A 15,855-nucleotide genomic window follows, 5' to 3' on the forward strand; every position below is an offset into this window, starting at 1 on the left:
AATAATCTCTGATCTGAATAATTCAGCCAGCTCGAACCATAACAAGCATCATTTCAGGCAGTGAAAGTACCTGTTCTGACTCAGAAAACTACATCATTGGGAATTGCAATGATCGATAGAAGAAACGTGCTGCCAGTGGAATATTTTGGGTGAAATTGAATGGAGCCTGTTTGAACTGTTTCTTCATGGTAGTCCATGTCATGATGCATATCAAAAAGTATATATAGAGATGAAGTTGTTTTTGCTCTTCTCGTGTGTTGACAGAGAAAAAAACATAAAGAGTGGGCGGAGAAAAAAGAGTGGACCGAGTGGTAGACGAGACCAGGTGGGTGGGTGGAGGTAGCACGGTGTGGCGGAGAAGTGGAGGTGGAGTCGCAGGCGATGACGACAGAAGGGCGGGTGAAGAAGGCGGAGTTATCGATCCCAAGCCTGGGAGAAAGAGCCGACAGGAATGAAAAAAGGACGATACGCCGGAACGACGCTCGAACGACCCAAAAACGACGATGACTCTGGAACGACACACCAGGAACGACGAGCAGGAATGACGACGACTCTTCTTCCAGCACTGCACAACCCGTCATTTTATAGATACAGTGGTACATGGTGGGGGCGATGACCTGAAGCGATGCGTCGTCACCCAAATTGAGTTGGCTGGTTGGGCCCCGGCCAGCGCACGGGTCGGCCGTCATGACCGGAAGTGGCTCCACTTCAGTTCCAGCCAGATGGTTTCAAGCTGTAGAATCATCTCGCTCCGAGCCCCATGATATGAATCGCCCCTCACCGAACTCCGCAACATGAATTGCCTTGCACCAATCTCCTGGACCATGCCCTGGCGATCCGCCATTGGCGCTGGCCAATGTGCCTGCTCCATGGTGTGCCACGCGGCCCGAGCGATACGGCTGCACAGCACGCCTCTGCCTGATCGTGGCTTCGCCGGGCAGAGAGGTGAGGAGATGTCCGCCGTCCGCGGGGAACACCCGCGGCCGCCAGAGAGGACTGATGGTAAGGTGTTCGGGTAAACCCATGCTCGGATCCTAAGATGTGTGCCAGTCGTGCCCTAATCTGTACAATAATAAAGGGTCGCAAGCGGCGTCTGCCTTCAACCACGTTCCATACAGTGCGTGCAGATCCACCATTAAGCACATGGTCAGCACGCGGGTCCGCTCAATTCTGCTTGCGTGTGTGTGGGGCCAACTCCGATCTGTATCAGGAATTGAGGGGAATGATCAGATATAATAATTAGATGGAGGTAAGGAGGGAAAAGAAGATGCCGATATAACTAAATCCAGAAATGGGTTGGAAAGAACGCACCACCCATATTTTGCACACTTGTGTTCTGGTACAACGTGGCGTGGTTTTTGTTATTCTATTATCAGCCTCCGCCGATGTAGTTATTGGCACCAAAGCTGCCAGCCATGCTCTCGCTGATATTGGGTCATTTGCTTCTGTGTTGTGAAAAACAACATCCATGCAGCTTCTTCAAGAGATATTCATTTGTTTGCCTTTTCAATGCAACCAGCAATCTCATCCCAGATCATTGGAAGCGTGAGACGACCATCTCGAGTGAGCAGGTCAATTCCAAGTAAAATATTACCTAGCACCAAAAAATAAAAGTTGATAATTTACCTAAATTTTTATGGCATTGAACAGGATATTATCCTAGTTTTCAAAATTGATTTGCATTTTGCTGCGATCCTGCTGTCACGTGATTTGGTGGCCATCTTGTTTTTGCGTGAAATTCGATCCAAGGTGAGTGGTAAATCTGTCTTCTTTTGTCTTCCATAATAAGCATATTTTATCTGTGCAATACATCCATTCTGTGTTTAGAATAAAGCAGGAATATCAGTGAATTCCATGTCGTTGATTTGATGTTATATAATTTACCAATAGACACAACGTGGGTTCCAAAAACTTATGTCTGATTTGTGTTACGTCAGTTACGAAATTTCGATATATATATATATATATATATATATATATATATATATATATATATATATATATATATATATATATATATATATATATTTATATTTTACATCGCCACAGAAATGACAATCCAGTGAAATGTTTTATTCTCTTACTTATTATCTTACGCCGAATTTGACATTGCTCCAGGACCACACTTTGGCTGCTGAGCATTCATTTGGAAACGAGAACTTTGATAACATTGTTAAAAGACACGAAAATTTTCCAAACAGTTTAAACGGTAGCTTCTACAATATTGAACTTGATTCCTGACAAATATAGGGTCACATAACAAAATGCATCAAACAAAGATTTTTTTGGTTTCTGCGCGAGTAAGCCGACCTTGACTTGGCTTAGATCAAAAGAAGCATCAGCCCCAGTAGCACCAGACCCGCCCGTAATTCCCCCCCCCCCCAAAAGCATTTCTAGTTTGCTAAGTGCATTGCTTGCTAAATGTCTTTGTCCTGGTTCTTGGATGTAATGTCTCATAGTTAATTAATTCATCAAATCTTGCAGGAATTCCATCAACATTTTAAATCTCTGACATTGTCCATCTTATCCATTTCTCTCATCACCAAAACAGCAACATGCTGCTTTATAACCACCTCACATACGCTAGCCATCTAATCACGTCCTCTGACCTTTTAAATACAAATCCATTCTTCTTATCAAAACAAATAAATATTGTGTAAGCTTCTGTTTTTAAACAGGTGTACAAAAATTGTCAAAGTTGAGTCATCAGGTGAATAGCATTTAGCTCCCAATATATTCTCTCTCTCTCTCTCTCTCTCTCTCTCTCTCTCTCTCTCTCTCTCTCTCTCTCTCTCTCTCTCTCTCTCTCTCTCTCTCTCTCTCTCTCTCTCTCTCTCTCTCTCTCTCTCTCTCTCTCTCTCTCTCTCTCTCTCTCTCTCTCTCTCTCTCTCTCTCTCTCTCTCTCTCTCTCTCTCTCTCTCTCTCTCTCTCTCTCTCTCTCTCTCTCTCTCTCTCTCTCTCTCTCTCTCTCTCTCTCTCTCTCTCTCTCTCTCTCTCTCTCTCTCTCTCTCTCTCTCTCTCTCTCTCTCTCTCTCTCTCTCTCTCTCTCTCTCTCTCTCTCTCTCTCTCTCTCTCTCTCTCTCTCTCTCTCTCTCTCTCTCTCTCTCTCTCTCTCTCTCTCTCTCTCTCTCTCTCTCTCTCTCTCTCTCTCTCTCTCTCTCTCTCTCTCTCTCTCTCTCTCTCTCTCTCTCTCTCTCTCTCTCTCTCTCTCTCTCTCTCTCTCTCTCTCTCTCTCTCTCTCTCTCTCTCTCTCTCTCTCTCTCTCTCCCCTACTCCTGATGGCCATTAGGTTAAAACTCCACCTTTTGAGTGCATTATTTATCCAATCTCGCTTAAACAGCTTTATGGTCTACACAGTCGCCGCCAATCTGCATATTAATTGAATGGAGGGTTCAGTACTCATAATTCCGGCGATAGCGAGCCTCCTAAATGGACTTCACTTTCGGAATATATTCCACATTCACAATTGTTATTTCACAAGTTACCCAAAATCCCTATGGCTTTTAAATAAAACTTCAACACTTGTTTCAGCGTCTATCCAAGGTAGGGAACACACATTTGACCTTCCCAGCCGGCAAAGCACAGACATTCCAGTTTATTGTTGGCCCATTCAGGGAGATTCGTGACCTTGGTTTTTTTTATTAGCACCAAACCACGAACAGCCAGGCTGCTTTCATTCCCTGCCTGAAGTTTCTTTAGTTGTTACAATATCATTTCTAACAAGGCATTCATATATGACATCGTCCAGTAATCTTCAGTTCCTTATCGAGCTCACAATCGCTTCTAATTCAGATTTTCACCAAGATTGAATTCACACACACACACATACAAACACCTCTCGATCCAGTTCCAAAACACTCTCAATGACATCCGCCCCGCACAATGAATCAGCAACGCGTGCAGATCAATTTTCATCGTTTTTCCTCTGGAATCGGCGTGTGCACTTCACCTTGACCAGAGTCTTCACAATCTATGGTGACGACCAATCTCTATTTCCATTTTCCGTACTCATGCATTCCCATAAGCTTCACAGGTCACAATACACAATATAGCACGTTTTATTCCAGTGAAATCTATTGGACTCCTTACGAATCCGTAACACCTCCACACAATACAATGCAACAATTTCACAGCAAGCAAACTTCCAGTGACTACAACGAACAAACCAGAATCCAAACAGGTAACTCAACAAACATTCATCCAACAGCATTTCCTATCTTTAAAACCATTACCAGGTCACAAATACCATATAGTATGCACTTCATAACCTCAATCCACATGACACATAACAATCACACTACACAGCGAGCTGGGTCTTGAACCCCTCTCTTTGTGGAGGTGGTATCCCAAACCCCCTCCCTTTGGCCAGAGGGGATTGGCCTTTTCCCCTCTGCTCTGCTGTACCCAGTACAGCACAGTGAGCCGAGTACCAAACTCGCTCAAGGTACGGCGAAGACTCGAGCTTCCCGTCAAGAGATCCCTGATCTCTTGTTCAGTCTCGAAGGCTTAAGCGGTCTCTGACCGCAGGATCCTCTCAGGCCTATCAAAAAAATTATCTGACTTTTTGCCAGAGCATTTCCATATAGTATGCACTTTAGTGTTGGCCCGTTCAGTTGTTACGTACTCATGCATTCTTTCATCCCCAGGCCACATTGTTGCTCTCTATTACAATCTGCAACATTGGTCGATTGCCAATGAAAGGGAGCCCAAAATTTGCGGGCCATACCTTGAGAAAAATATTTTCCTTTGTTCGAAGTACGTTACCTGCCAAGAACAGGCCCGCCGTTAGGGATGGCATCTCATTGGCATTCGCCGTCCCTCCGGACCACGAACTGCCTCCAGGGATTTAGTACATCCGAGTCATGGCACCAAATTGTTGTGGAATTATGTTGTTAACCGACTCGATCTAAATCCTGTTACTCAAAATAATACACTGTCCACAACGAGAGTACATTACATCAGAGAACCTTTATTACCATGGTACCACAGAGTCCAAAACACTGAGATGGTATACATCCACAATGATTTGCACGAAGCTAAGATTACATTTCCTGGCATTTATATGCTTTTGTGGGAGTGGAGGGGGCTGATAAGCATTCGGAAAAAAAAACTCCAACTGCAATAAGTGTCCACTGTGTGAAAGAATCATGGCAAAATTGCGGTGTTCTCAATCAGCTCACTTTGTTCCATAGCAAGACATTCCTTTTATCAATATTTAGGTCAAAAGACTCTTGGGTAAAGGGAAGCATAACTGACAGCCAATTTGACTTATAGCATAAAAATGACATTTATAAAGCACCAGCAACAATTATAATTGAGAGTAAAATAATATAATTATTTTTCTTCCACAGGACTATATGATGTCCCTAAGGCATAGTGGGGCCCATGTAATATTGTTGAGGGGCCGGGCGTCGGCCGCGACCACGACCACCAGATGGAGCAGTAGAGTCGGCTCGACCGATCGCCCAGAATTTAGATCGTACTTCTTTGGAAAACTACGGAAAAGTATGGGTCCCCTTTTGGACCGAACTCGCCAATAGACAGACCACGTGGAGTACGGTCGATTGCCAATTTCAATTTACCTAAATACCCACGTGGTCCAACCTATCGGGGAAATTCACCCTCGACGGCACCCGTACGGAACGAGCTGCTTAGCGTACTCGTTCCATGTACGATCCGAGCGGTTTGATCGCCGAGTTCCGTCGGTCCCGAATACCCTGCTACAAGGGCGACGCCTGGCTAACTTTCCAACATGCAGCACGCTCAGTCAATGAAGGAATAGACATGAACGAGCTGATACATTTCACAAATGGGAATGTTTATTTACAATGGGGAAATGAGGGGAGCACATAAGGGCAGAGTTAAACTGAGCAATTAAGGCACGTATGTACAAGCAAAAAGCACTTATACAATTCACTACTTATCTTGACTGGCGCCACGAACACACACACGCACACTCCCAAAATGATCCGACCAAATGGTCTTTATTGAGTCCTATCTCGGACCTGTCCGCCTTGTGTGGTCTTCAGGTCGAGTCGACCTGGGCCCCAGCGAGAGGCGAGCTGAATCCAGGCACCGGCAAGCGACCCTTGCGGTTCTTGCGGTGGAGGAGCGGGGGGATGGTGTCTCTCGAGAGCTTGATCGTGCGTCAGAGAAGGAGGAAGAAGATGATGACGACGACCAAGACCAGCCAGACAGACTCACTCTACGAGGATCCTCTGCTCCTTTTTATCCTCTCTGGCGCGCTCGCTCAGGCGTCATTCGTTCTCAGGCGCGGCTCACACAGGCGTGATTCGTTCTCAGGCATGGCTCGACCTTTACCCCACTTGGTGCTTTGCCAAGCGAATCGGTGGGTGGAGGCATGACCCTTCCCCTAGTGAGCATGCGGAGAATGCCGGGAGCAGAGGGTTTCTCGTCATTGTTTTATTCCGAGCTGGAGTGGTCCACAGCTGTTGTTGTAGTTCTTGTTGGTGGAAAAATAAAAGGAAAACCCTAACTATCAAAATAACTCCACAGCGCATGGACATTTATTTACCCATTAGACAAGGGGAAGGAAGCTATCTATAAAACACATACTTACCGAAATAACTGCGCAATAGGACCTGTATGTTGAGTGTGATAAACTTCCAAATCCGCAACAATATATCAAGTCTGAATTTTATCAGCGTAACTGACGTAACAATTCTGACTGTAACTGACGTAACATAAAGAAGTTACCTTAGTTACATAGAAGAGCATGTGCATTGACACCGCTAAATCTGCTCCCATTGGTTTCAGATGGCGAAATCTGCTAAAGAATGCATGAACAAATACCGTGCTAATATGACTGATGAAAAACGCAGTTTGACGATCAGCAAGAATGCCGCCCAGCAGAAGAGAAGTCGGGAAAAATGGGATGAGAAGAAAAAGCAGCAGCAGAATGCCAGCGCCAAACTTCGCATGCAGAAAATGAGAGCCGGGAGGAAGAAAGCAACGACTCAAATGAACAATCCTAGTACTCCCTCAAAAAGCTTTCCTTCAGCTTAGAGTCTGGGGAAAGCTATGAAACGCATGGGAAACGCTCTGCCTGGGAGTCCGCGAAGGCAGGTCTGCATCTAGTGAAGAGACGAGCCAAAAAGTTTGGCCAAATTGCTAAACAAGGCCAGCCAAAACGTCCAAACCCAGTGATGGCAGAGACAGAAGAGGTCGTCCGCACATTCTATCTCAGCGATGAGATATCTCGGCAGCAGCCTGGAAAGAGAGACTGCATTACCATGAAGAGGGATGGAAAACAGATAAAGAGGCAGAAGAAGACTGTGGGAGAAAATAATTACATTAATGTACTCTCTATTTTAATTGTTGCTGGTGTTTTATAAATTTAATTTTTATGCTGTAATGTCAGTGATGTTTTTCCTTTACCCAAGAGTCTTTTGACCTAAATGTTGATAAAAGGAATGTCTTGCTCTGGAACAAAGTGACCTGGTTGATAACAGCAACTTTTGCCGTAATTATGTCATTCGCTTTTCCCCGAGAAGACACGTATTGTAGTTGGAGTTCTTTTTTTTTATATGTTTATCAGCCCTCTCCACTCTCACAAAAGCATATAAATGCCAAGAAATGTAATCTTGTTTTAGTGCAAATTATTGAAGATGTTTACCATCTCGGTGGCTTGTACTCCTTGGTACCAAGTTAAAATAAAACTCTCTGATGTAATGTACTTTCACATTGTGGACAGTTAATTAATTGTGTCTTTGATTTGAGTAACAGGATTTACATCGAGTCGGTTAAAATGGTTAACTAAAAGTAAGAAAATAAAATATAAATAAATAAATTTCACAACAAGACCCTTATTATGATTGTCATGGAGGTATTCAGGCAGTTGAAGAAAGAATATCCGAATCTTAAAATGGAAAAGTCCAAGTTTGCGGCGTACGCCCAGCGAACGTAGTGTCAGTGTCCGAAAAAGACCAAAACGTTTGTTGCTGCAAATACCAAGAAAACTTTGAACTGCTCCTCAATGGCATCCGGAAACATCTTCCAAATGTACCACCTGCAGAAACATTGATTGAACTGACCGCGTGTGGCTGGCACATGGATTGTTATACAGGGGAGTTTGATAACTGCAAAGAATTCAGCATGGTAGTTGATAATCTGTTCGGTATAAAGGTGAACGTGGTGAAACTGTCATTGAGTACTACCAGTGGAATGATCAATATCGGAAGGAGATCGTGGTGAATCACTGGATGAAGCAAAGGCAGCACTGGTGGAATATTTTAGCGTTATGAGGAGACATGTCTGCTTAGCTAAAACACATTTGCGATCGATAAATGCCATACTATGCCGTCGACTTCATCGATCGATTTTACATTGGCCGCACCCTCAGGAGAAGTGACCATGATGGTTTCTGGGACATGAAGTTTTTACAACAGGCCACAGTGGGTGGGGTTACATCTTTCAAGTGGCCCGCAGCCGATGACCTTGACACTGTCCACGAATCTGTCATTTTCTACGTACCGGTTGGTCTACAAGGGGTGGTAACATTCAAAGTCCCTCCCTGGAGTACATAAAGAGCGCTTTTGAGAGGATATAACTTTTGATTGCTAGTTTCCCCAAGTTGTTTGATTCAATCTTTTTCTACGCTGTTTGGATTTCTTGCACACGTTTATTAGTTCAAAACACATTTTGTTGGCCTCGAATCTACTGTAAAACAGTGAGCAAATGCCCAGTTATGCACCAGTAAGAGGACTGTGAAGTGAATTTCGTTTACTTGTTAATTTGTTAAATTCAGGTGGTGTTTATGATCATATAGTAATCATACAGTAATCTGAACTTTAAAGTTCGTCGAAGGAGTTACGTCAGTTACGTTCTGTTGGTACGTCAGTTACGTGACCAATGTTACGTGACGTTGCACAGCGGGTATTGATCAATTTAAGTCGATGGCTGTATGTTGCTAGAGAATATGTATAATAGCACTGTCCCTGCCATTGATGATCAGTTGCCTCCAATTCAGAGAATTAGAGCATGTTTTTGGGATACCCCATGGGGGGTGATATTTCTTGTTACATCAGTTACGACGATTTGAATTTGGAATACAAAAGATATGGAATCTTGGAATCCAGCAAGTTTTGGCATATTTGATGAGCCTGCACCCACTGACAGTATGAGCAAAACATTTTAATTTAAAGACTTCTCATCACAGAGAAATTTTGCTAAATTACTAAGAAATCGGTCTAAATGTTACGTCAGTCACGGTGGAATTGGCCAGCATACATTATGACTTGCTGCAAAAGTTGGGTTGAGGGATGGCTTGAGGAGGGGAGCTCTGCGCTGTTCCGTGCCATGCCACGCTATGCCGATTGGTTGTCCGAGCGCAGTGCCTGCTGGCCTATGTGAGGACCCAAATTCGGATTTACCTCAGGAATAAGCAGAAAAGAAGAGTAGAAATTTAGTTGGTGGTGTAAGCAAACCTAGCTATGAGATCCCGCAACACATGTCGCGTTGTCCTGCCAGACAAAAGGGAAGGGACTATCTTAACGTATATTAATGGAATAACTGTCTCGGGACCACTAAATGTTAGAGGCATGCGGTTCCTAGAACCACAACAATACATTCATTCATTAGCTGCTTTCCCTCAGGACTGAAGAAAGGTACAAATAAGAAATGATGTAACATGGGATTACATTCCATCTTCTATATAAATATAAAGGGCAGTATCAGTCTTCACCTTCTGGATTCTGTAAAAATGATGCCAGATGTAAAAAATAGTTTTCATTGTGGATTAATGTTCAGTTTCATTTTACGTTCTTTGGTTTTTAATCACATATAATTTCGATAAATTGATTATATTTGGATGAATCTTCTCCAATAACTGCAATAACAATTGACAAACGTATAGACTTCTCTCCAACTTGTATTGCAATGAATATTACAACTGAAGAATACAGTATACCTGAACCATACTACACCAGCTTGATCTTGTTTTTTGCATCATTGAGTGCATTTACTATCTTGGGGAATACTTTGGTTCTCGCCACTGTGATCCACTCTCATCATCTCATGCATGGCGTAACACACGTCTACATCTGTTCGCTCTCTGTGGCTGATATATTAATTGGCATCCTGGTGATGCCTTCAACTACAATGAAAGTTCTACACGGACCATCAATTTATGGGCGAGATGTGTGCAACTTCTTAAATGCAGTTGATATTGCGTGCGTCACAGTGAGTATCACCACTCTCTGCGCAATCGCCATTGATCGTTACATTGCTGTCACGAGGCCTCTACAATACCGAACCATGGTGACTTGGACTCGTGCTTGTGGTGTTGTGGTTTTACTTTGGAGTCTGTCGATTTCGATCTCTTTCCTGCCTATTTTCCTTGGTTGGAATCAATCAACATTTCCTGAACATCAGTTGTGCTACGATGACCCAGAATGTTGCAACTCATTTTTCTCCAAAGAGTACCTGCTCACCATAACGATAATTCCTTTTTACACTCCATCCATCATCATGATTCTGGTTTATTGGAGGGTGCTGAAAGAAGCCAACAAACAGGTGAGATCCTTCATATTGTAACAAGAAAATTAATTGCTGGACGGTTATTGTGGAGACAATATTGTTGTGGCTTTTTCACTTTTTTGTGTACATCAAGTAATGTACTTTGCATGAATCATTTGCTTTTATAGAGTTTTCATTGTTTTTTTTCGGGCTTGCCCAGAAATGACTCTCCATTTATATTAACTTTATTAATGTCAGCACCAACGATAAAGTCAGAGGTTTTGAGAATTTGTTGAGCAAGGCATAATTATGAAAAGTCGCAGAGAAGGCAAAATATAAACAGATCACCAGACTCACGTTGGAATAACAGTTTGAACATCATCTATGATTCTCGCAGGTCACCGGTTCAATTCTTGGCCCAGTTGTATCCTTTCCTTCCCCTCACTCCTCCTCACATCCATTGAATGTCCAAGGCTGTCTCCAGCTTGGACTGAAAATCTGTTGTTGTTTGTTGTTTTCCCCCTTTCTCAACTGTTCGTTGTGTCATGTTCAGTCATGATCCTTTCAGTGCACCTGTACGTGAGCTCCTTTCAGTGTACTCTTCCATGAGCCTCGACTATGTATTCCAAAAAGTGAATGTTAAAAAGTTACAAAAAGTTACCATCACGAATAATTTAGTACCATCCGTGGTATTTAGATCTGCGGTGAAGACTCCAATCGTTTTCACCTGTTTTTAAGTCAATTAATGTCCCATGATCTGCACAGAGCGTTTGGTGTGGCAAAGCTGGTTCTTTTTTTTGCAATTTGGGAATTTTTTTTCATGGTGCAAACAATAGCTCACATCCTCTTCATGAACGACCCTGTGGGATCTTTAATTTCCACCAAGTAATGTGGGTAGACAAGACACCTTGTTTAACTTTCATCCAAGGAACAGCACACACATTGACGTGTACCCTGCTTGTGAAACATGAGGATAACAGTTTACAGTATTGCTGGGCTGAGATTCAAACCCAGGATAGCAGCTCTGAGGCAAGAGTGTGTTCCTCAAGGGAGTCCTGCCTTCAATTTATAAACGAGGTTTATTAAAATGCCATGAAATGAACAATATGAAATATTTTGCAACTGATATTGCCAATTATTTTTCTTACAGTTTGGGAAAATGAAACAGGGTGTATTGAACATGCAATCCAACGGAAGAAGCAAATATTGCAAAGAAAATCAGAACAAAGGAATGAATACGAGTGAGCATCAAGCTTTGAAAACCTTAAGCGTTGTTATGGGAATATTCCTGTTCTGTTGGTTCCCATTTCACATCATTTCCTCACTTCAAATTTTCTGTCCTACATGCACAAGATATATTCTATTCGACATATTTCTATTGCTGGGCTACTTGAACTCAGCATGTAACCCGGTTCTCTATTCACGAAGCCCTGAACTCATGGCAGCTTACAAGCGCTTGCTGCGTTTGGATGGAAGAAACGAACGAGTTGGGAATCGTAACATGATGACTCGAATCAAGCGTACTTTGCTGTGCAAAAACATACATTCAGAAAAAGAATGCCGAGTTACTGTGATAAACAAAGAGGGTAACTGAATCATCATTTAATTTTATTCAGTGATCAAAGCCTGTAAGAGGAGAGTGCAGTAAATATGATACAAGGGGTGTTTAAAATGTTCTACGAACCATATGCTTTGTTCTTACAACATATTGAATGCCTCACATATACAAGACAAGGTTTAACAAATTACTGATGTCATAATGTGGATTCGGGATTTGAACATGTAATGTGTGATCTGTTCAGAATACCTTGATGAGAATCCAAATGAATGAAATTACAATAAAGATATCTCAAAGCTTAAGCCAGCCACCTAAACTGTTATGCTAACACCAGGGTTCCTGTTATTATAATAAAGATATTTGAGGCGAAAATGGATAGATATACTTTTCAATTATTCCTCATTAATATATTTTAAAAAGCCCTTGCATGGATAATGTATTGGCACTCTAACAAGAGCGTAATCTTCGGAGTTGACTGAATCAAGAAATCCATTACCTAAGAGAAAGTGAAATGTTATTCATATACTGCACAGGGCTCAGTGAGGAACTAGTTTTCAGCATGCAAATGTTTTTTGAAAGATATACAACACAGGGTATGTATGGCATTGCAAATACTTTTGAAGTATGAGAAGGGCACTCAGTAGCCTCCACCAGGCTAAACAGTTTTCGTTTTGTATCCCACTGATAAGCTGGATCTGGATCTGCTGACTTGAACCAAAATCGAATCGGCTTGTTCTTTTCATCTAACCAACTCATCCACCAAGTTTTGTCATAACTCGCCCACAACTTTTTGAGATATCATGCTATACATCATTTTGTCAACGTTTGTCAATGGTGAAGAATCGTGCATAAAATTAAAAAAATTATTGTACCTGGATCAGCATTGGGAACTTCACCAAAATCGAAACACTTCTTCCTTGTCATACACCCAACCTGTGCACCAAGTTTTACCCGATTCCATCAACTTTTAACATGTCGTGCTGTATATAATTTTATCCCGATCTCTTAATGGTGACGAATCACTTAAAAATTCGAGGATTCGGATCCGGATCTTCACCAAAATCGAAGCATTTCATCCTTGTCACAATCCCAAACTGTCCACCAAATTTCGGCAGAATCCGTCCTCAATTTTTTGAGATATCCTGTTCACAGGTAGGCAGACAAACAAATAAATGAAAAATAAACCAATGCCACCCGCAGGGTGACCCGTATCTTGCTAAAAGGTTACCACGTGTGACTTCTTTAAGGTCACACCGAGGTGAACAGAGCTGCTATCCACCAGGAGCGACTCCTTGAGGAATATCTGCCTCCGAGAGATTCCGATGAGAATCGTTCTGCAGAGTAACCATGAAAAATATGTGTTTGCCTCATAACGTCACCAAATGACGTCATAATGTCTCAAGCTTGACATATCTAGAAAGCACTCATCGAGGTGTTCAATTTGAGGTATTACACGATATGGTTCCTAAAACTTGAAAATTTGACCTTGTGGTCAAATATGTTTGACCTCAGGTGCTACCCATGAAGGTCAAGGCCAATCGCCACCAAAAACTAATCAGCTGAGCGCCAGACCATATACTATATTCCCATAAAGATTGGAGACGATTAGATTAAAATGACTCAAAAAATAAGGGTTTCGTCGACTCCGCTGATTTGCGACAAAGTGACCTTGACTTTGACCTTGACCTTCAAAATTTTGTGCGCTGAAAGGGACCTCTATAGGCCTCTGATATCCGAAGTTACAAAAATTTCCAATGATAACTGTGCTCTGCAGAATTTTCTATCCGTGATTACAGACAAACAAAAAATATAAATAAAAAAATAAAAAAAAACATACAAGCTGACTAACATATCTTGTAAAAACTTCGTTTTGGCAAAATAACAAGCAGTCATAGACTGGTACTTTCGAAATCGTCAACTTGACCTCTGACCTTGTCAAATAAAAGCTGTCTCTAGAGAAGGTAGCGATGCAAATCAGAATTTTCTACGATGATTCTGTACCAAACAATCAAAAATCGAATGTTTGACCTCACTGTGACCTTGACCTTTGAACGACTTTGACCAAAATCTAATCAGCACTTCCCATCACCCTCCTGAATCACGTGGTGTCATTTGACATTGGTAGCTTCTTCCGTTCTCGAGTTATTGTGCCTACAAACAAAAACACAAACACACAAACACACACACAGACAAACAAACAAACACACAAACAGAGGACAGAAGTCATCAATATACTTATGAATTCTTTAGATTTCGTAAGTAACAAGAAAGATATTGTGCAGAGCAAGATACTTGCGAAATCCATAAAACTAATTTGACCTTTTGGTGTTTGTCAGAAAGAAAAAAAAACTGATGTAAAAAAATACTTGGTGGTTGAATTCAGTTAAATATTATGCAAATCCTCTTCAACTTCCAAGTCAATCAGATGAAAACTGAGCGTACAAAAAATTGCACCTGAGTTATTGACCAATGTGCAATCCTTCAGCCATGAAATGAACAAGATGTTGACTTTTTGACCAATGTTGGCTTGAAAAATAATCGGTGTTTGAAGTCATTGACCTCATATTGCAAATCCTCTTCATATTTAAAGTCGATGAAAATTGACAATTTTAGAAATATGGCCTGTGTTGAGCTTTTGAATTTTCGAAATAGGCAGCTTGCTTATGACCAACTCTACCATTTTGTGAAGTTTCGTGAAGATCAGGTTGAAAGTGTCACCTGCAGATGATTGACGTAATACAGACAGACAAACAAATGAATAAATAAACCAATGTCACCCGCAGGGTGACACGTATCTTTTTTTTTTTTTTTTTTTTTTTTTTGTTGTATACCTTGGTCGAGGCTCGTATGAGAGCGAACACACAACTCACAGCAAGGAGGCATGAGACAAGAGGGGCGGGAGTGGAAGGGACAAAACATTGGGGAACAGACACAGGTGAACTGTGGAAGGGAGAGGGATGGGGATGGGACGGGGAACATGGCGAGGAGAAGATGGACATTACAGGGACTTTCAGGTAGGAGAGCAGGAGAATTGAAGGAAGTGGGCTTGGGTGGATTATCGGGGGTAGAAAAGATCGAGGATTTGGGTGGGGGAAGATAAGAGGTGGTGGTGAACAGCTGTTTTGAAAGCCTGGAGGGAAGAATGGGAAAGAATAGAGTGAGGAAGTTTATTCCAAAGGCGGGAAAAAAGAGGAATGAAAGAGTGAAGATGAGCAGTGATTCGTGATTTTGGTAGTTTTACCAGAAGGGGGTTGTTGGCGGACCTTGAGCGCCCTGTGGAAATGTGGTTGGGATAAATCGCAGAGAGAGCAGGGGGGGCAAGGCTGGAGAGGAGTCTGTAGAAGACAGAAAGACCACCGACTAACCTGCGGTGATTGAGTGAGAGGCCCAAAGACTCAGCTTCATTGCGGGAGATGCCAATGATCTTAAAAGCCCTGGTTTCGACAGCGTGAAGTCGAGAAAGGTGGGAGGCAGGAGCACCAGCCCAGAGGGGAGAGCAGTACTCCATCAGGCTACGGACAAAAGCTTTGTAAGTGGTCAGGAGCTCAAGAGGGCTGAGGAAGGACTTTGCACGACGGAGGATTCCCAGTCGGCGACTGGCTTTTGAGGCAAGGTTGGAAATGTGACTTTCCCAGGAAAGGTCATGGCAGATAGTGAGACCCAGAAGCTTGAAAGAAAAGACTTCTTCCAGAGGATTGTTGAGAAAGTGGATGGGGGGGGGGTTTGTAAATGGTCCTTTCGAAGAGACATAGTGAGAGTGTGAGATTTGTCTGGATTGAAAGACATGTTCCACGTGTTGGACCAGTTTGTGATTTTATCCA

General features: G+C 42.4%; 1 protein-coding gene across 1 annotated transcript; it reads left to right on the forward strand.

Annotated features, from left to right (window-relative positions):
- The first annotated feature begins 9,785 nt into the window (after positions 1–9,785).
- Positions 9,786–12,396, forward strand: LOC147033044 (beta-1 adrenergic receptor-like). The gene is made up of 2 exons (XM_085858951.1): positions 9,786–10,533; positions 11,627–12,396. Exons 1-2 carry the CDS (start codon positions 9,898–9,900, stop codon positions 12,068–12,070), a joined length of 1,080 nt encoding a protein of 359 aa, XP_085715077.1. The 5' UTR covers positions 9,786–9,897; the 3' UTR covers positions 12,071–12,396.
- Positions 12,397–15,855: the final 3,459 nt, after the last annotated feature.

The sequence above is a fragment of the Eptatretus burgeri genome, chromosome 2 (assembly GCF_056783735.1).
Source record: "Eptatretus burgeri isolate ZD-2024b chromosome 2, Ebu_testis_v1, whole genome shotgun sequence".
Taxonomy (NCBI): Eukaryota; Metazoa; Chordata; class Myxini; order Myxiniformes; family Myxinidae; genus Eptatretus; species Eptatretus burgeri.

What these genes read in the sequence shown, in the direction of transcription:
- LOC147033044 (XM_085858951.1), top strand. Translation starts at nt 9,898, where the DNA reads ATGAATATTACAACTGAAGAATACAGTATACCTGAACCATACTACACC. An exon ending in TGAAAGAAGCCAACAAACAG is followed by an intron (nt 10,534 to 11,626) that starts GTGAGATCCTTC and finishes TTTTTCTTACAG; the next exon opens with TTTGGGAAAATGAAACAGGG.